The sequence below is a fragment of the Passer domesticus genome, chromosome 2 (assembly GCF_036417665.1).
Source record: "Passer domesticus isolate bPasDom1 chromosome 2, bPasDom1.hap1, whole genome shotgun sequence".
Lineage (NCBI taxonomy): Eukaryota > Metazoa > Chordata > Aves > Passeriformes > Passeridae > Passer > Passer domesticus.
In genome coordinates, this window is record NC_087475.1 from 123,287,028 (window position 1) to 123,308,599 (window position 21,572).

General features: G+C 47.4%; 1 protein-coding gene across 5 annotated transcripts in view; it reads left to right on the plus strand.

The window, feature by feature from the left end:
• The window catches only part of RCSD1 (RCSD domain containing 1), a 37,039-nt gene that overhangs the window by 12,306 nt on the left and 3,161 nt on the right, over positions 1 to 21,572 (plus strand). For 4 of the 5 annotated variants that reach the window (XM_064411071.1, XM_064411075.1, XM_064411074.1 and 1 more), the window contains 4 exons: positions 15,701 to 15,808; positions 18,226 to 18,315; positions 19,578 to 19,649; positions 20,896 to 21,090. In XM_064411071.1, coding sequence (XP_064267141.1) covers positions 15,701 to 15,808; positions 18,226 to 18,315; positions 19,578 to 19,649; positions 20,896 to 21,090 — 465 coding nt within the window. The remainder of the gene's footprint in view (positions 1 to 15,700; positions 15,809 to 18,225; positions 18,316 to 19,577; positions 19,650 to 20,895; positions 21,091 to 21,572) is intronic. The other variant, XM_064411076.1, reaches the window with a different exon arrangement.

The following is a 21,572-nucleotide window of genomic DNA, read 5'->3' on the forward strand; positions in this document are numbered from 1 at the left end:
AGTTGTATTCAGGTTAGTGGTACTGATAGGGCCACCAGAGGGGCAGCACCATGCTGCTTCTGCAGTTCTTCCACGTGTGGGCTGCCAGGAGAAACCAGCATCAGGCCCAAAAAGTGTTTATGTTTCCTCCCTGCTGCACTGCATTGTTCAAGCCCAGCAAACTTCTGCCTGTGGGAAGCTCAGGTCAAAATAAATTGGCATCACATCTGCAAGAGTCTGGGAATGATAATTTTATTGCCTGTGCAAAACATAAAATCAATTTTATTTTTATTCTTTCTTCCTGTTTTTAGAATGGGTTTCTTTAGCCTTTAAAACTGCATACTACAACAACAGTCATGGCTTACTCAAGTCAATCATCTTGAAATACCTTTCTGCTGAGTGCCATGTTCCTCCTGATGTAAGTTCAGATGAAACATGTCCTGTTTTCATAGACACACACTGGAGCTGGTGTGCCAGGCTTCCCTGGAATTTCACCCCTTGGACCTTGCAGTGAGGGCACGTTTAACTTGTGAAATGTGCACAGTCTAATTTGGTTTCCCATCGAGTCTTTACAAGGTGCATGGAGTTGTCGACACTGTCCCTCCATGAGAACCCAGGGTTTCCATTCCCAGTTTGAAGGTGTCCATTCCCAGTTAGAGGCAGAGGGCTCTCTGTGCAAACAAACGTGGTCCTCCAGACAGCAGGTGCCTGTGAAGAGGACAGAGTGGAAGAAAAGGGATGGATTCCTGAATACACTGGTTACTCCTACAAAAAATAAACAATCTTAGTTAGCACTGTGTCTTTCATCTCCCAGCTCAGCGCAAAGTTGCCTTTTCCACTCACATCAGGACTTCATTCTCATGTTATACATCATCCTGTCACAGGCAGCTAAGGTACTGAAAAATCACTGGATCGTTCCAGTGATTCCAGAGATCAAAAGTTGAATTTAATTTTTCTTCTCAACACCTGTGAATTCAGGGCCTTGCTGGCCAGAGCTTCCTGGTGCTGATTCACTCACTGAGCGAGTGTTGTGCAGGCACTGAGCCCACACTTCCTGGACACCTGGTTCCGGTGGCCCAGCTTGAACCTGGGGAAACTGTGCCTGAGGTTGAAGGAACTTTAGTTCCTCCTCTTGCCAGAGAGAAAGAACACGTAAACGAGGCCCAATCAGCCAGCAGATAAAAGAAATAGAGCACTGAACTAGGGGTAGAGTGTTTCAAAGCTCTTATGAGCACTGGGTTTCCCCGTTAAAGCATTTTGGGAGAATTTTATGAGCAGTTTTACTCAGAAACAGAGATCATTATCTTCTTCACATCACCAAAAAATAATCTATGTCAAAGGCCAAGCTGCAGCTCAGGAGCTGCTTGTGTGCATTTTTAGGGTATATAGATGAGTTGTTTACCTGTGGAAAAGACAAAATTTCCAATGCATCATTATGGCCAATCCAGACTGGGCTGAAAACTCGGGCATTTTCAAACATAACAGCAAATTACAGCTGCCTGGGTACATTTTCCCAATGTTTGGCCCAGTTTTCAGGAGTCTTACAGGCTGGAGACTCTGGATGAAGCCTAAGGGTGGGAAAGCAGCTTTGCAGACCGGTGTCACTGAGCCCTTCAAGTTCAACTAACAAGACATCTCTATGGGTACAGCTCAGCATTCACACCTCAAGCTGGCTGCCAGCAGAGTGCTTGCTATCACTTTCCTCCACTCTATATCTGTGTACCTTTTTAGACTGAATTCCTGGCTTAGATAAATATGAACCTCCTTCTCTGACCTGCCTGTATCCAGCGTAGACCTAATTTAATAGCAATGTGTTACAAAGATAGCACAGTCCTAAATGATGAGTCTGGAAGCCTCTGCTGCTGGAAGCTCTGTGTAGGCTCATTTACCCTTCTGATTTTCTGTTCCCAGCCTGATAAATTAAGAGGAGATTGAATCCCTGTGCTGCTCCAACTGGGCTGTCTCTAACTGAGTTTAAATGGGGAGGTACCACAGTCTACTTACAGCATTTATCAGAAGTATTTCCAACTGTCCCTGCATCTTTCATTCTCTGTGCACTTTCTTTGACAGTTCAGTGACTTCAGTTTCTAATTTAACCTTCTGAGTAGCTTCAGATTAGATAATTTTTGCCTTTTGTATATGCACTTGCTTAAAGTTCATCCTCTTTAACCACTCATCAGGCCAAGAGTGATCCCTTCCTCATCCCACCTGAGGCATCTTGAGTCTGAGCCTCCTCATGATGAAATTCATCTTTTTTTTCAGGCTCTGCAAAAAGCAGGGCTTTTCTCCTGACCCCTTGTGAGTCAACCAGGGGAGAAGATCCCTTGGGTTGAGACCTTTTCTGCTGCAAGGGGCTGTGCCATTGGCTCAGCCCATTTCTTACAGAGCAGCTGCCCAAGAGTCGCCCAAGGGTCTGCAGGTGAGAGCAGGGTATAGCCTCCCATTGTGTCTGAAGCTACAGCAAGTCACTTAAAGGAACACCATGGCTGAGATGGCATAAAATAATGATTTATTTCAAGGCACAATAGGATAAACATGCTTTATGCCCTTTCTTTCCCCAGTGAAGTAACACACCTGGAAGTCCAGCCTTCCTGGCCATATCTCCACTCTGTGCCTTAGTCTAGAATTCAGTGCTCATGTGAGAGCAGAGCACTTGCCCTACAGACTGCACTATTTCCTCTCTCCTGTGGGCAGCCTGGGAGGTTTTTGCTGGTTGTTCCTCCATTAGCTCACCCCTTACTCTCCTAGAGCAGCAAGAACTCCCCAGAAGAAGGCCTGGAAGTACACACAGAGAGGCACCAATTAATTTGGGGGAACTTGACAAGCTGTGTACAGTTCCCAGACCATTAAGAAAAACAGATGTCTGGAAGGGAAACACTGGGAAGCTGAGAAGAATCCTGGGGGAAGCCCTGGCCAGGAGCAGAGCTCTGTACAAGCAGCTGGTGGAAGCAGCTCAGCAGGACAGCAGCTACATCTTACAGTGGCCACCACTGCTCTTCATCAGAGCTGCCACCACACCCCTCCAGCCATGGAGCCTTTGGAAGTCTCAAGGACACATCCCAAGGGCTGCCTGGACAAGCTGCTGAAGACACACGGGAAGCAAAGCTCTCCAGGCCAGCCAGAGCAACATCTTGCTAACAGCTGTTGTCAGCTGTAGATCAGGACATCAGCATCACTCTGCCAGGGTACAGATCAGCCCTTGGCTCCAACGGAGCAGTTCCACACTGGGAATGTCTGTGGATTCTTAAAACAGCACAACCTCATCAACTTATTTATTCAATGGATAATTTCTGAGAAATAACCCATTTCCCTTCCCTCCCTTTAAGCATATTATCTGCAGTTTAGATATCTGCTATAGCTCATGTCTGTTGTATCACCAAGCTTTCAGACAATATTTGTTGCTAGAGGGTTCCCATCAGATGGAGAGGAGGAGTTAATGACAGGACTTTATATCCACATCCTGCCTGACATACCAGAAAATCCAGATGTCTTCCTCAGCTAAGCTGAAAACTGTGTAGGTGTCTACCTAATTTAATTCTGGGGAAATGAAAAGTAGTGCTGCTTGAAGGAAAGTGAGGATCTTCAGTTACTTAAGGAAGTGGTGCATTAGCTCTCAGATGACACTGAAGTCCTGCTGCCAAGTTAATCACAGAATCGTCTAGATTACAAAAGGCCTGTAAGATCATCAAGTCCAACCATTAACCCAGCCCTGCCAAGCCCACCACTAAAACAATCCCCTGAGTGCTACATATACATGTCCTTAGGGATGGTGGCTCCATCACTTCCCTGGGAACCTGTTCCAGTGCTTGAACAACCTTTCAGTGAAGAAATTTTCCCTAACATCCTATCTAAACCTCTCCTGGAGGCTATTTCCTCTTGTTAAATTCCCACTGGCCTCCTTCATTGTGGCCTTCTTTAAGCGAGAAGCTGAGGGCCGTATTTGACAGGGCATTCCAGACTTTATTTTCAGCATCTCAATCTGAATTTTCATAACCTCAAATAATAGGAATGCTGAGTGTATCTGCTGCAAGGTTCTGGCTTACTGATAGCACTCCCATTTAAGCAGCACAAGCTATTTCCCCCAAGAGACTTAGAGATATGGCAAACTTGACGGACAATTGCTTCAAATGTGTCCCTGGTGTTCACTTGGAGCAAGGGAAGAGCTCTGCAGCATCAACACCATTCTTTTAAAGCCAGATGAGAAAAAAAACCTTCACCTTTTTTTTTAGAAACTGTTTGTTCCAGATAAATACAGCCAGTATTTTTAAAACAAGTATATTAACTCAAAGGAAATAGCAAGACACTGAGTTTCCAGGACTTCACAAAGGGAAGAGGGGTATTAGTCTAGTCTCCTAGTGTAGTCACACTTAGTAGTTGTAGAGATCTGCATTCAACTATTTGTTTTTTGTGTCTCAGTGCTTAAGGTTACTGATGGCTGAGCTCCAGTTTGCAGTGGTGGAGCCGTAGTCAGATGGTTTGCAATGCATTTCCACCTACAGAAGCCACACGGTAAACTACCAGCTTTTCAATTGTTCATTACTTATTTTTTATTTCTTGAAGCTGTATCATCTTAAACACCCCAGCCTCTGAACAGAGACAACAGTGCACCCTAAAGAGTCAAAGGGAGAGCCCTGTGTGGTGTGTCTGGGCTCAAAACCCAGTATGGGTGAATTTCTGAAGCTGTGCTGCTTCAGGTGGCAGGAGAACCCCCCTTGCTTGGAGCCTCTCCAGGGAAAGGCTGCCATGGAGCCTGGGTGGGCACAGCCTCTCAGCTTTTCCCTCTTTTTCCACTTGTGTGGCTGGGTATGACCACATCCAGCCACATATCAACTTTATCCACGATCCTTTTCCTGCTGCCTGGAATTATTTCCATGTTGGCTGCTCGGCCTGTGTGCGAGCAGCTGTGCTGGGCTTGCTGTGAGGCAATTGCAGACGCAGGGCCCTGCTGCGGGAAGGGCGGAGGCCGTTTCTCCTTTAATTCATTGGACTCCTTAATGAAGCTTGTATGTTTTCCCTGCTTTCTTGGACACCCTGTCACCTTGTCTGTAGGCAGCTGGCCTGGCTGGCAGTGTAGATTTTTGAGTCTCTACATAGCCCTCCTGTTTTTTTCCTTGTCACTGTCTGCAGGCAAATGCTGTTATGTGTCTTATAAACCAAATAATCCTGATGATCATGATCTGTTTTTACTGTGTGTCCCACAGCCTTTCCCCCTCAGGTCTCACTGGTACTTAACAGCCTTTTATTTCACTTTCCTACCTCCCATCCCATCCTCCTGTCTTCTCCCTGCAATAGGAATCACCTTGTCCTTTCTTGAGTACCTTTTGTGCCTTTCCTCTTGAGTATTCTGGCTTCTGGGACCAAATCTCCTTTTAGCTGTTGGACTAAATTTTTTTCCTGGATTTTTGAGTAGCTGAGGGGAATTATCATGTCATAGATCAACTACAGGACTAATGCAGAATGGGAAGGCTGCAATCCACATCTTGCACTCACTCCCTGACCCTGTAGGTTCCTCCAGTCCACTGGGCACCTGCCTGCTCTATATTAAAATGTAACCAGTGCCTGGGATACTGCTTCTGCACAAGCCTGGATTTGCCCTGCTTGACCTGTCCTTGGGTCCCTATTACATTCCCCCTGTCCCATGTCCTCATCTCTTCCCTGTGGCATTCACATTCTCTGGAAAAATCTCTTCACCCAGGATTTTTCTCCTGGGAAGCCTCAGAGAAAAAGGAAAACAATAATTATCTCATTTGTTTCTCCTCTGTTTTGCTCCTTTAAAATGTAGTTGAAAATTGTTTACCCACAGGTGATTGTTTCATTGAGTTTCTAGCGTGAATTATTTTGTCTCATTGGGCAATCAGTGCCAAACTGTGTTGAGACTCTAAAAAGAGTCACGAGTTTGCATTATTACCTTTCTAACATTCTCTAAGTATCATTTCTATATTCTTTAATATAGTTTAGTTTAGTATTCTTTAATGTAATATCGTATCACAAAATATAAATTAACCTTCTGAGAACATGGAGTCATATTCATCATTCCTTCCTGCCACAAGGGTCCCCACAAGCACAATACTTCCCAGCACTCATTTTCCCATTAGAATACTCTGAGCATGGCAAACAGGATCAGGCATCTCACAAAAAGCACTTATTGCAGAAAAGGAAACAGTGACACCTATATTTTCTGGAGGTTTCTGTGGTCACCTCAGTCATGGGCTCCCAAACCACTATGAAGGCACACAAAATAATTTATTTAAATGATTGATTTTAACTGGTTTGTCATCCCCTGCACAGAGAACTGGCAGCTGAACAGCCAGATGCCTTTTCCTGCTCAGGGCACAGCAGAGCCAGGAGCTGCCTGTGTCTCTGTAGGGTACAGGCTGAGGTTTCACACATGCTGCCCCTGCACAGGCACCCTGCCCGCTGGGGACCAGGTGCTGCAGTTCACTGCCTCTTTTGGTAATGGTGGTGCTGGATCAAACCACTCTTGGCAGCCTTTGCCAGAAGCAATAAGACACTTGCTCAGGAAGCCTGGGCTCTGTTCTGTTCTCTGAGAGTGTGGACTTCAAACTCTTTGGTCTGCCCAGCAAGGGATGGGTTGTAATCCAGAGTTTAGGGCAAGCACCTGCTAGCCTGCTTGTTTAAGCTGTGCCAACATGTAGCTAAGAATTCAAGGTTTTCTGGGGCAGAGGAGACCTCACACACCTGCCTGGTCACCTGAGTGCTCTCCTGACAGGTGAAACCCTGGTTTGCCTCAGGACCAGTTCTGGGGAGTATGCAGCAGTATGGCCATACAGGCATTAAAGTGCACAAGCCCATGCATTGCCCGCTCAGCAGATGCTCCTGACAGTGATTTGAGGTCATGCTGCTGAGATTAATCAGCCCATGCAGTGTTGGGAACATGTAGGCACCAGGCAAATGCCAAATATTCTCATTACCAAAAGGGAGACTCAAGACTTGTGCCTTTCACAGGGACTCTTGCTGCCTTTGCTCATCTCTCCAGATGGAGCTTGGCAAGCACAGGCCAGCACTCCTGAGACCTACGTACCATGGCACAAAGGAAAGAACAACTTGCTTAAAATAATTAATTATCTCATTTTGTTTTCATTGTAGTCCCTCTCTGAAACAGAAGGTAGATAGTTTATTCACCACATCGAATTTCCCAATGTCTGCAGATGTTTCCTATAATGCTATTTGTGAAGGACACAGCTCCTCTCCTGTGTGTCTGGCACTGGCTGCTCTCCTCCTGCCTGGCACTGCCTGGCTCTGCTGACACCACAGCATCTCACTCCAGCCACCACCCACTGGTCCCCGTGGCCCAGCACACTTGGGCTATTGGTACCTCATAGGGACAAAAAGACCTGGGTACCTCAAACCACTAAAGGATGGAAAACCATCAGGAGTTTCCCCTCTATTTTTAGCAAGCAAGGTTGGGAGTACACAGATAATTTATTTACAGTGTAGTGGATGAGTTCAACACAGTAGTTTTCAAATTCAGCCTCTGTAGTTTTCAAGTGAGGCATTTGAGAGATTTTCTTGTAGTCCTCTGGATGAAAGCTGCTGAGCTGGAATATCCTCACGTTACCCTTTGGGCAGTGCTTGACCCCGAGTGCCAAGATGGCAGCACTTCACAAGGGAGCTCTCAGAATGAGAAAATCAAGACCAGATCACTGCAAGTCTTGAGAAGAATGTTGCCCTAAAGCAAACTCTTTCCAAACTCAGGGAAGTGTTACATATTTTTACATATTTTATGTAAAGCGGGATTTTTTTGCCCTTTCTCTTAAACACAAACAATCCCTTGTAGTCTACATTCCTCCTACTATTCTACCCTGGATTATAGTCAGAACTTCTTCCTTCTCATCACCCTTATTATAGCTGCGCAATAGCCTTGCAGTTGAGGCCAGGCACACACTCATCCTATATTCACTTATCTGGTGGGATAAGGCTGACCTGGGTGCCACTCTGAGAAGGAATGTCGTACTTCTGTGTTGTTCTTGTAGCTAACTTATTCAATAGACTCTGAGAGAAAGGCCAGCAGTGATTTACCCTCAGGCAAGAAGCTTGTTCTCCACTGAAAATGTTTCAAAAAGAAGGAAAACCTGGAAAGTGGCAGGAAAACCATCAGAAGACCTGATGTGTTTTCCTGCCACTTGCATTTCAGGAGTTTTAGTTGAATCTTTGTTAGGGCTGCTGTGAGAGGTCCTGTTTTCAGAGGGAACTGAGGAGAGCTGCTGGGGATCTCTGGGCTCTAACAACACTGACTGCCTTGAAGGCAGCATGTGTAAGCAGGACTCCTTACCTCCTCCTGACTGCCTTCAAAACTTCCATGTCCAATATTTCTTTACTTTGTTGACATTTCTCAATTAACGAGCACTCCCTTGTCTCAAGGAAACCACAACCTACAGCTATGTACAGATATGTACAGAAGAGATGTGTGGCTGGGTCAGAGGAGTCTAAATCCCATCTTTGGGGCCAGGAGCTCAGACTGGTCCCAAACAAAATCTGAGGTCCTGTTGTATTCACAGAGTATTCAGAAATCTGGAGCCCCAACTCCAGCAGTCACAATATAATTCACAGATTGCTTTCCCCAAAGCTGCAAGAATGAATCTGTTGTGTGTGACATCAACCAGATGTGGAGGCTTCCTCTGCCCTGACTGAGGCTTCACAATGTAGATTAAGTTTTATCTTGGACATGCAATGGTTCTGCACAGTTGTGCACACTGTTGTATGAGACTTAACTCCTTTTGTTGCAAGTCAAACTCGAAACCTGTTTGCACAACCTTCAAAATGCCAGTCCTGGCAAACATCAGCCAAGCATTCTGCAGAGCGTGCTGAGGTCATCATTATACTCCTCAAAAAACCCTTACATTCTTTCATCACCAGATTTTATGGCCAGATATCAACCCCAGAATTCTTCTTGTGTCTTTGAAGTGGAAATCTTGCTTTCTTTGCTCAGCTTTCTATTACGTTTCACTCCTGCATTCTAGCAGTGAGGGGCCCATGGCACACTGAGACCAGTTATTCCTTTCTGCTCAGCCATCTGAGGGCAGCCTGGGGGAAAAGGATGAGGACTCTGCATGCTGCCATTCATAAAGTTCACAAAATTCTCAGTGGGATTGTGAAATGGAGGTGTTTAGCATCTCGTAAAGGCTGATCAAAGAAAATATTGCAGAACGATAGATAAGTTTTTTTTGGTTTTTTTTTGCTAGTGTTTAGGATACATTTGAAGGACCTGCAAGATCTTCCTGTCTTGTCCTCTCCTGGAAAGTAACTGTGGTAATGCTCTAAAATGCTCACAAAGTTCTCAGGGCTAGCCTAGCCCCTAGAGGAAGCTGCTCACAGGGTAGCTTTAGCTCTGGTGGAGCACAGCACAGTAAATATCACCCCTGCTGTACAGCAAATGGTGGGAAAGGCAGGTAGGAGCCTTGGCCTTGCTTCCCAAGGTGCTACAGGCTACACTGACACAATGATGGACAGGACTGGCTAGGAGGTATCACAGAGCCACAGCTGCAGCCACTTCCAGCTGGGGCTTCTGCCAATAATTAAAATTTACTACAATGAGACAAGGAGCAGCTTCCTTGCCAGATAAGACGCCAAGTGAGTAAATAAATCACACAAATCCCTCCTGAAACAGAGAGCTGGAAGGTCTCCAGTGAGAATGATTTGTGAAGAAGAGTAAACAGAGAGATGCAAAGAAGGATGCTTTGCTGGGCTGAAGAGGGGTCAGAGTAGCAAGAAGAGTTTTGTTTATTCAGGGCTCACATCTTGGCATGTGTTGCTGCTTGAGCCAGAGGCCCAGCGTGGTGCTGAGCTCCAGTCGGAACAAGCATCATGAGATTTCCTTCTAGGGATGTGGAGCATGGGCCAAGGCCAGTGTGAGCCCACCTACTTCCTGGGAAATCTGTGTTCAGCCTGTGCTTGTGCTTTTGTGGGGCACAGGGAGAACAGGCAGGCTCAGCTCGTGGGTAGCAGCATCTCCTGCTTTGTGCTGCCTGATTCCTCATGCTGTGATTCAGGTGTTTTCCCACCTTCTCGTCTTTCAGTTTGCTCTTCTGGGGGAGTTTGTGTTTTGAACATACCCTGCTTACTTGCCCCTCCCTTTCCAGTGCAAACAATGTTCCCCTTTCAGTATGATCCCGATGCCACTGATGTACTTGCATGGGTACAGATAAACAAATCAGTTCAGGTTATGTTGGCAGGAGGGTGCAAGCTGGGATTCATCTAAATGTCAGAGACAGAGAAATTACTTCGAGTGAAATTAAAAATTACAGAGATTTTTCCATTCAGTAGCATGGGCCCAATCCTAATTAAAAACTACTCTTGAGCTTTTTTAGTTGATTTAAAGAGGAGTTCCTTATGAGCTGTCCATCTAATCTTATCTGCACTTAAAAAATGTGAGAGCCAAAATAACTGAGATGCATTTGTGGTGCATTTTCCAGAGCATAAGTTCATGTTCTCTGCAGATAAACAGGAAATATACCTTAGATTGTGCCCTGTGTGACTACTCAGTGACCTTTTCCCTCCACCTGGCCTCTGTGGCTGAGTAAAAGATGGTTCAGGGAGAAGGGAATGGCTCTTACCAATGGCAATTGTCACCCCAAATTGGAGCTGCACTGTCATCACTTCTCCACTGCTTGGTCTGAGATGTGCAGGACATCTCCACTCCATCAAACCCCAGCTCTGCAAGGGAAACTTTTTGGGGAGGAGGCAGCACCTCAGTGCAGGAGTAGGAGACATTCACCCTCTCCAACCCCTGGGGAGCCCTGAAAGGAGCCGTATTCCGATGCAGCTTCCAGTGTCATTCCCAAAATGCTGCTTTCTGTGTCAGAATCAGGTACTTGTGAGCTTGAGAACAGCTCCTTTCAGCCAAGCCCATTGCAAATGAGCTCAGTTAGGCAGAAAAGCAGCACCTCGATCAGATTAAGGCTGTGTTTTGCCCTGCAAGCTGGCAGAGTTAGCTCGGTTTGGTATAAGCTTTCCTGTGCAGACAAGGGCTGTGGCTGGCTGGCTCCTCGAATCCTGCAGCTACCTCACTGAAAAACGAGAAGGGTCAGTCCTGGGAGGGCTTTGTGCAGAATGCTTTGCCTTGGGAGAGCTGAGCCAGGCAGGGAAGCGAGGGTCTGCAAGCGGCTCTGTTCCCTCCTGAAATCCAGCCTTGGTCAGGATTGATGCTTTTATCCCAGCGAAACCACAGCACTGCTTCCCAGTTGCTGGCCTCCAGGCAGAGTGTGATAATGTGGTTTATTTTGACTTAAGGAGTTTCCTCCCCACAGATGCATCCTCCATCCCTTCCTTAGCCGAGCGGGTCCCACAGGTGTAGAGCTTGGCCTCTGCCATGCAGCAAAGAGAGGCTGCTTACACTTTGTGGCTGCTGTTATTTGAGGCAGAGCTGCTGGGGATGGCTGACACGGTATTTATGGGTGTTTTGTGGGTGCTTAATGACAACTTCTTACCAGTGATGTGCTCCCTGTGGTCGTTCACAGGTCATGGAGCTGGCTGCACCTCAGGTGGATGGTCACAAACTGCAGGGTGAAACACCAGTGCTACAGACCAGCCCAGCCTCTACAGCAGCCATGCAAAAATAACATTTTTCTGTCTTATCAGAACAGGAGGACACATAGGGATGTAATTTCCTCAGGCTCTGGCTGGAGCAGTTAAAGGGAAGCTCTCTCCTCTGTGCTGTAGGCTGCCCCTGTCACCCCTCCATCCCTTTCCACTACAGCAGGGCAGGCACGTGGTGGGCCATGCTGAAATGATCCGGGTTAAAAATAGCCGTGTAAAGAGTTAAGGGGTGTATTTTAAGCCCAGATCATTTCAGTGATCCAGTTTACAGCACAGCCCCACAAACTCACACAGGTGCAGGGGAGGGGGGAAGGGGGAGAGGAAAGGTCAGGGCAGAACGAGTTGTTGGAAACATAAGCTGTCTGAAACCCAGAGCTTATGAAACTGTGCCCCAAAAACACTGACACCCTCTTGTTTTCCTCTAGCATACAGACAACTCCTTTCTCATGGTGCAGCACTGGGTGCTGGATATCACCCTTTCTGGGTCTGTCATCAAGACACTAGCCCTGAGCCTTGGACGCCTTATTGGATCTGCCTCTGAGACATTGTATTTAAAATTATTTTTGCCCTATTTGCTGTTGCTGAGGTAGATTGTGTGTGCAGCAATGAAAAGATCCCTATGAGAGTCACAGAGGAGCTCTGCAGTGCTGGTGTGAGCACAGGATCTGGCATGATGGGCTGGTGTGAGAACAGGCTGCAGGGAATCATTCCTGTGAAGCTTTTTTGAAAAGAGGACATTTTCAAAACATGGAGACCAGGGACTGGCCTCAAAACCATGTCTAGATGCAGCTGCATGAGAATTGGGCTGATAGCTGCAGAGGACCAGCACCAAAAATTGTGTGACCACCACTGATTTCATAGCTGCTGAATACTCCAGCCTTGCAAGGTGCTTTGGAGGCTTCTCAGATAAAAGGTGACCCATCTGGCCAAAATGTCCTACCTGCAAAAGCAGAAGAGTCAGAGGATTTTTAGGGGAGGGAAGGAGATTAGGGAAGTACAGATCTGTGCTGTTACTCAGCTGGTATTTAGCCAGAACTCTGCACTGTATGACAGCCAGTAGAGCTTTCCTCTTTTCAACAGTCAAACCAGGTACATGATGGGACATTTCTGTGGGGACCTAGTGGAGCAGGGCATTTCTGTGGGGATCCAGGCAGCCTGTGTGAGGAGCAGGATCTGTGCCAAAAAACAGTGGCCTCCTTTCACACAATCTGCAGAGTCAGGGGCTGGTGGGCAGTTCTGCCCTCACAACAGAGGCAGGAACTAAAGAAGGAGAGGTTTGGGGGGCTCAAATTAACACATTTGTACCTCAGACACAGATAAAGGTAGAACTTTCTTCCCCAGTGCTGCTAACAGGGACAAGGCTCAGTTTTAAAAGCAGATGAAGAAACATGGTTTTGAAAGCCGTTTTCAAATTTACTCAATTTTATAAACTTATTTGGAAGAGAAAAGTGAAACAAACCCCTTACAGAGAACTTGGTAGTTGCACTTCCTTTTTTTGCAGACTGTGCCATGCTTACATTGATGGTACAATTACATTCCTGTTTACAGAGCTGTCTGACATTTTTCAGAACATAAAATGCTTAGACACTTATTTTTATGGAACAGTAAAAGATCTCAGAGTATCAGTCACCAAATTACTGATGGACTAAGCCTTTAACCTTAGCTCAGTGGTTTTAGCCCATGCAGGCTGACCCTGCTTTTCTTCTGAAAAGGAAAAGAATCAGCAGTTGGTTGCAAAAAGCACAAAAATAATGTCTTATTTCACCATTATAGCAAAGGAAAAAAAAAAGAGAGAGAGAGAGAAGAAATGAACAGAGCTACTTCTCATAACCATTTAGAAAAGTAGTGGTGGGTTATTTCACCAAGGTGGGCAGCATGACCAGGAATGGGAAGGATTGCATAATTAATATTGTGGGGAAGGAGAGAGCCAGCATTATGCTCTGGGGTGAGAAAAGCAGATGTCTTAGCCTTAGGTGTGGAAGAGGCTGAGGGCTGGTACAGGCTCTGGGTTGAAAGTGATAAAATGAGGCTTCCCACCTTCCTCACAGTGGTGGGAAGGAGGAGAGGGAGATTGCCAGCCCAGCTCCTGCAAGTCAGAGGAATGATGCTCTCCTTGCTGTGCAAGGAAGGGAGCTTTTTGCACCCAAATACAACACCTTCCCTTGACCAGAAGACACAGAGCCTGGCACATCACCTGGGGCAGAAAAAAAAGTTGTAAAAAAATCTGGATACAGCACAGCAGTGTAACTGCCAGAAGGGATCTGAGCAAGGATCCTTTCCTGTTCCTTATTTTCCGTAATGGGAGAGTCTGCAGCTGGCAGTTTCTGGAGGACACAGCCCTTTGGGCTACTGGTGCTAATCTTAGAATGGCATGTTCAGTGCTTCCTGCGCCCCGCGCCCGCAGGAGCCGCCAGCACAAGACACCCATGGAACCGTGCTGGCCTCCCAGCCCTGATCAAAGAAAGGCAGCTGTGTTTTCAGCCTGAAGTGAAAAGAAAAGGAAAGAAAGGAAAAATTCACCCCGAAAACAAGAGGTCACAGAGGCCAAGAGGAAGTCCAGTGTCTTTTCTGGGAAAAAGCAAAGGGCTGTGAAAGAAGCTCTTGGTGAAAAATGGATTACCAGGGAGGCAGCCTTTCTGCCACAGGCAGAACACTTGCAGCTGCTCAGTTTCAACTGAGTCCTTACTTCAGGTGTCCATTCTGCCATGCCCAGGTATCCTCCCAGTCCAAGCCTCCCAGTCCATCCTGTATTCTCCAGGTTCATTCTTTTCTCCTTCCTCTTTCCAGCCTCCTCTCCCTTCACAGCAGGGAGACACAGCCTGCATCTTGGAACTGACGTCCCTCCCCACTTAGCCCAGCCATTATTTCTCATGTGCAGCAGGTTGCCCTGCTGATCTGCTTACCTCACTCTTTCTTCCATTCCATTATCTGCCACTTTTCCTGCCTGTAATTACTCCAGTGAAAGGTGAAAAAATGAGGGGAAGGTGTGTGAAGGTCACTGGGATGAGACAGCTTGATATGACTTCCTTGGATGCAGGAAAGCTATTACAAAGTGTATGGGAAATTTAACAGGGAGTAGCAGACACCTACAGGGGCTCGTGGGCCTGGGAAAAAGAAGATCACATTTATTGGGAGTATTTATTTGCAGCTCTCTGAGAAAGGGAAAGGCTTTTCTCCATGATGCAAACAAAAAAACTGAGAAACAGAAAGGGCACTGAGGCAGTGGGATGAGAAGTGTGGTGCTGGTCATGGGCTCATGGTGGTGGTACAGGGAGCTGTGAGGTGTGAGCTTTGTAGCCTGCTTTCTTGTTCTGAGCTCTCCACCTCTAACAGAATCAGGATTGTTATTCCTGGTTGGAATAACAATTGTTGGTTAGTTATTCTCAGTTCCTCTGGTTTGGTTTCCCCGGCATCAGATACTAGAGATGAAGAACAAAGGTTTCCTTTAAGAGCTTTGATTTCAAGGTTTTCTATTCACACTGCTCAACAGACACATAGCAAAGAAAACAAGGTGAATGTGGGATGACACCAGGGCAGTGTGGTGTGGGAAGAGCTGCATCATCCAGACTCCAGCACAAGCCTTCTGCTTCTCAGCCTGCTGTCGACCCAGGGGAGGGGAAGCTTCTCTCAGCTATGGTATTTCCTCCTTCCCCCCCACCCGCCTCAGCATTTCACTGAGAAAAAAGCAGAACAGCAAGGGACACATCTCCAAGCAGATGTTGGCTTGCTGTGAGGACTGGGAATGGCTTCTCACAGCAGAACCACTGGAAAAGCAAGGCTGTTGGTGACCAGGGCAGTAACAAGGGTATGGGAGTGCTGAGGATGTGTATGGGAATGTACATTACTGCCTGCTCCATCTGCTCACTGCAAGGATAAAAGGAGCAGACACTTGGCCTGAGACACCTAGTTTGCTTCCATTGGAAAGTACTGAGTGTAGGCTCCTCAGCTGGAGCTGAAAGGCTCTGTGTGAATTACTGATTTTCTGGGATATTTGAAAATACTGCTAAATCCTGTCTTCCAAAACCTCTTGCTCTCTGTCTGGCTGATTGATGCCAGATGTGAGAAACTCTGCTTCAAGTCCTTGCTTACTCTTGAACTTTGTAACACATACACAGGCTTGCTTTTCCCAACCTTCACTCACAACTTCTTGTTCCTGGTTTGTCAGAACAGGCCAGCAGAGACCAACTCAGAGGTGGACAAGTCAGCATCACCCTCAGTGGCTCAGCTAGCAGGGAAGTTCAAAGAGCAAGCAGCCAATATCCCTGGAAAAGAGGTAAGGTGCTCTGCAGCCACCAGTATGGAAATCAAATGGGAAGTGAATCACTTGTCTCTTCCTGCTGGAACATCAGTGATCTGAGCATGAATCCACCTTTATTTTGGATCTGCACAAAGGATTCATCTCCTCAAGCTGTGGCTGTATCTTCCATGCATTGCTGATTGGTGGATGAGTGTTTTGCTAGAGCCATGTCTTGGGAGAGGCACTAACCAAGACATTGCAGAGCTTGGTCAGGTGCACAGATTTACCCAAAAAGCAGCAGACAGCAGTGCAAGCATGTCCTATTTGGGATGCCTTTTGTGGGCAGACAGCAGCAGTGAATAATGAATTACCAATATTGATGGGAAAAGAAACAAACAACAGATGATGCAGTGTAGCAGCCAGTGTCATGTCATCAGCACCTCGTTCACAAAAGGAAGTTTCTCCAGGTTATTACTTCTGTGCAGGTCTGAGAGAAAGCTGCCTCTTTACTCACCTTCACTGCCTCTTTGCAATGATATTTCAGTCTCTGTGCCTATCTCTATCATGCTGAACTCTGTTTTAATGAAATCCCACTATGCCAAGCACTGCCTCACACGCTGACTTTCTCCAGCTAAGCAAAACACTAGAATACCTCTCTTAGGAAGAAAGGAAAGTCAGGGTTATTTATGAAAGGAGGACATTTTCAGAGAGCCTCCTATATCATTATGCCTTTTTCTTTTAGAAACATAAATGTTTGCTGGTGGCCCTTTTCAGGCACGTTTTGAAACTGAGCTGCTCCTTTCTGCCACTCAGCTCTGGATCCCAGCCTGGCCTGAGGGTATCCTCCCTGTCAGCCCTCCTGTCTTTGGCTGGATGCAGTGGTGACCTCTGCCCTGGGCTGGCATGCCATCATCTATCAGAGTTTAGCACTCCCAGGATGGGAATAGCCAGTCTTTTCCCAAGCACTTTTTTTTCCCCTCCAGTCGCCAGCACGCCACTCCGTCCATCCCATTACAGTAATTTCCTCTTTTGAAGGTATGGGATTTAATTGCACTAAGTCCCTCACCCTTCAGAAGGCAGAAAGTTCCCAGACCCCTCCTGTGTTATCTGCAGACCTCTGCTGCTCCCAAGCCAGGGCAGCGTGGAGGGGCCTCACAGTGCAGAGAGACTCATTTTCTCCAGAGACAGAGGAGGACAAAGTTTCCTGTCTTTTCTCTCCAAGCCATCTGTCACTTCCCCACCAGCTTTCTCAAGCTGGCTTCAGATTAATGACCCAAGGGATGTTCTTTAACCCTTGCTTGGCCCATGCCAGCAGAGGGGAATCCTGTCAACCAGGGATCCTCTGGCACGTCTAGAGTGGCACAGCGCAGCATTTCATGGTTGCAGGATGGTGGAGTTTCCACAAGACACATTATTATTTCCTGACATGACACAAGGATGAGGGCAGGGCTGCCCTGGGCTGCTCAGAGATGCAGCAGTGCCATGGCTGGGTGCAGCACCTTCAGAATTCAAGTGACATCAGGTCCAAAGGTCCTCCAAGACAGCCAACTGTAGAGAGGGCAAAGATGCCATAATCCAACTTTTCACATGCCAGCCTGTGAGAAGGTAACAAAATTATGCAAGTACTTTATTGTGGATACTATCCAAGATTCCAGATATCAGCCAGTTATTTTGGATTATTTTTTTAAACACATGAAAAGTGTGTTAACAGCTTGGCAGGAGACTACAAACCTGACATAAAAATAGAGACAGCTTGGCTGCAAGATCAGAGCAATAGTTATCTGCTATGCATCCCTTCCTTCCTAGGGAGCTCTCTCCTAGTTCTGAGAGTCCAAGGACATTCAGAAGGAATCAGTGCCCCTGCCATTAAGTTGCCTTGTTCCTTCTCCTCTGGAGAATTTGTTCCTTAGTCAAATTTAAGGTTGCAGCTGGGGCCCTGTCCCTGTACACTGCTTTATGTCATTCAAGAGAAATGAATGGGGCTGAAATTCTGAAAAAGTCAGAATTCTCCTTTTTGCCCCAAAAATATATCAGACATAAAGTAGGAAATCTTGAACCAGTTAGGCAGCTTAGACTCATTGAAAGGAAATCCTGGTAATGACAGGAAAGAGAACAGTAAAAGCCTCTCCAGTGTGAAGGGATTTCCAGGAGGATGCTTTGCAGGCAAAGTTTCTGGGAAGGCTGTTCCACACTCCACAGCTTAGAAGAATGTCTGTTGCACAAAGAAAAAGATACAAATTACTCTTCCAAGACTAGGACTGTGCTCTAGATGCCACAAGCACAGCCATGTGCTAATACCATCTTTTGCTGCCTTTGGATGACTCATTTGGGCAGGCTGAGCCCTGCCTCATGGGCAGGTCACTCACACAGCATGCCCTTTGGTGCTTGAATTTCACTTCCTTTTTAAGAAACCTGATTTCCCTGCTGCTGAGTTGGTTGTTTTCTTCTCTTAGGTACCACCACATAAGCCAACTCGGAGGAAACCACCCTGCTCCCTTCCCTTGTATTCCCACAAAACTGAGACAAGTGACAATGATGAGCAAGTGAGTATCAATTGACCAGGGGGACAAGGTCTTTCCTCTCTGCAGCCTGTTCTCTCCAGAGACACGAGTTTGGAGGTGGCAGAGAGGTCAGGCTGTGCAGTCAAAGCCATCAATCAGGCAGCAGCAAACCTGCCCCTGCTCTCACACATGGACTGAGCCAGAGCCAGCTCCATGCTGCTCCCTGCTCCTGCAGCATGGATGCACAGCCCATTTCCACTGCTTTTGTTTTCACCCTTGGCACACTGATGGATCCATCCAGCTACCACTGTTCAGGAACCACTGGTATTTATTAGATTTGAACAGGGAGCACCCGTGCTGTTTGTTGAGCATAATGGGGTAATACTTCTGCTCATGAGATTTTTCCATCTTCAGAAAAAGGGAATAATTAATCCAGAATGAAGAGAGGGCTTGTTGGCAATACACACAATATATTTCTTTAGGACCCTTGAATGAGCAGGTCCCAATAAGCTGGCTGCTACTTATGAAATTTTAAACCCAGGCCCTCTTTGTGACTTCTCTCCTTTGGTATTTCAGGGTATGAGGTCTACCCACCAAATTTCACATTGTCACCTGCCCTTAACAAGCAGGTAGTTCTTTGTCCTCCTTATCTGTGAGCTACAGGCTCTTGCTGCCTCCATGCCAAAGGAACATTAAGTTTTAAAATGTTAGATTCCTTCCTTTTCTGAAAAAAGCAATATGCCCCTTCTCAAAGCAATGCTCTCTCTTGCTCAAACTGCTTCCAGCCTTTTCATAGCTCTACCTTTCCTGCCATTTAGGCCCTTCCTGCTTATACTAATTGGATATCCTTTAACTTGGTTACTCAAGTGGTGGCAGAAAGTCTTTCCCATTACAGAAAGTTCACAATATTTTCCAACATTAAGGCTCTAAGAGGTAGAATTTTAATCTGCCTGGTCCTGAAATAATACCAGGAGAAACTGTGCTACAGGCTAGATACTCTAGTGAAGGCAATGTAGGAGCAGAGCCATCACACATCACCTAACTCAGACACTTCAGACAGCAAGCAGCCCTTTTTGCTCAGAGCAGGGGTACATGTGTCTAGCCCTAGGATGGCTAGATAACAAAAGGAGAACAGGTCAGGAATGAAAAAAAAATAAACTTTTGTGTTGGAACACTATATGAAGCTTCATTTGCTGCCCTACAAGCAGTTTCTGCTTATCTCTTCCAAGTTTTCAGCCTTTATCGTATTTCCTCTTTTTCACCTACTACACTGTGACATTCTCCTGTTTCATTTTATTTTGCAGAAGCGGTCGCCAAATGCTTGCCCCATTCCCAAGGTCAAGGTGAAAAGTTCACCCATGATTGAAAAGCTGCAGGTAGGTCCTGGCAGAGCCCACATGGCTTCCCCAGAAAATTAAAACTGATTGACATTGGTCACAGCTGCTTCCCTTGCAGAGCAGCTGGAGGGGGGGGGGATGCAGGAGCCAGAGGTGACAGCCAGGTAAACAGGGCCTCACTGGGGAGGAACCAGCCCCACAAAGAGGAAGGCAGAGCAGGTCTGGTAATGGTAGTGGGCACCAGAAGCAGCCCAGTGATCCCCAGGTGTGTCCATAGGGATGTCAATGCATGGATCAGGATCATTTGGATCTGTGGAGTACATGGCTGGGCACGGGCAGGAGCCTCAGTTTGAGTGCAGCTCTTGAGAGAAAGTGGGGGAAGCCCTGGCTGAGACTTCCTCCAGCTCTTTCCTCACAGCAGTGTCACTCACTTGGGTGCCCTGCACTCCTCTGGGGAGCTGGCCTCGGGCACAGGCAGTGACAATCCCGGCAGTGGGGCGTGCTCCGGCTGTCCCGTGTGTGAGCCTGGGAGCTCTGCACTGCACTTCCCTCGTCTGGATTCCCGCAGCTACACACAACCCACCCAGCATTTCCTGCCCTTTTCATGCTGCTGTGGTGCCTGGTCTGCGCTGCTGAGGGCAGCTCAGCACTCGATGGCCTGAAGACAGAGTGCCCTGCCCCTGCCAGCCGCCTGTCCCGGCAGCACGTGTCACTCCAGAGCCTCTGGGCACCCTGACACAACCTGAGCCTATTCATAGCACTGTCCCTCCTGATGCACCCAAGGACATTTGCCTAGGGGTGCTTCCCAGTGAGAGGCCAGCAGGACGTGTTTTGCCACAGTTAATCACAAGCTCGCTGCTTTCCGTGGTTTTCTCACAGCTGCACAGGTCATTCTGCAAGATCAGGCTGGAAAATGCGAGCTCCAGTCGGGCACACGCAGGAGGGTTTAAATCTTGAACCATTGCTAGCTGCTTGTTCAGATTTTCTGCCAGCTCAGCCACTACAGACTGTGGTGTATTGGCTGGGTCACTGGAAAATCCCAAAAGGCCTCAGGATGACAAAAGAACATGTTCTGAGTTCCAGCTGCCAGGGAAAGACAAATGTCCAGTCACAACTTCTCTGCCCAGACTTGTTTGTTGACAGTGTCACCAGGAGGAACCCACAACCAGGAGATCTGTGGCTTGTGACAGCTGAGCTGTGGCAGGGCAGGGGTTCCCCTGTGTGGCTGTGGTGTGCAGCACACGCTGCTGTCCCGCATGCCCCTGATGGGGGTTTTTCATTGCAGGCCAATCTGGCTTTTGCTCCAGCTGCTCTGCTGCCGGGAGTGTCTCCCAAAAGCCCTGGGATGAAAGTCCTGGTTTCTCCATTCAGCACACCTCCCTCAACGCCCACCAGCCCAGGGAGTCAGTCCCAGCCCAGCGAGACGCCAGTCAGCTTTGATCAGCCCCCAGAAGGCACTCAGCTGCAGTTCTACAACAAGGTAGGATGTGTGTCCTAGGATTTCTCCATTCCACAAGGCTTGCTTATTGCTTGGGGATGCAGAGGAAGAGGAGGCTGAGCCCTCAGTCCTGCTGTAAGAGTGTGTGTTTGTGGCCAAGAGGGAAGATTTGTGCTCCAGGCTCCAAACAGCCTTTCAGTGTAGCTGTGTGGGGTGTCCTCTCTGCCTTCCCGGCCCAGTGTGTGGAGGAAGGGATGGAGGGGCAGGACCCGGTCACCCCAGCTCGGCTGGTGCCAGGGGGTGCTGTGAGCACATGGTGCCACACGCCAGCAAATGTCTGAGGTGGCTGAGGCTCAGTTTGGGGAGGCACACAGAGCACAGAGTTTCTCAGGTGTCACCAGAGCGCTCAGCACTTAAGTGAGGAGCTACAACCTGCATTCACCATCACCAGCTGGAGTACAGACTCCTTCCTCAAGGTGCCAAGGGCAGAACAGGCCGGCACACCCAGTGGCATGTTCCTCTGC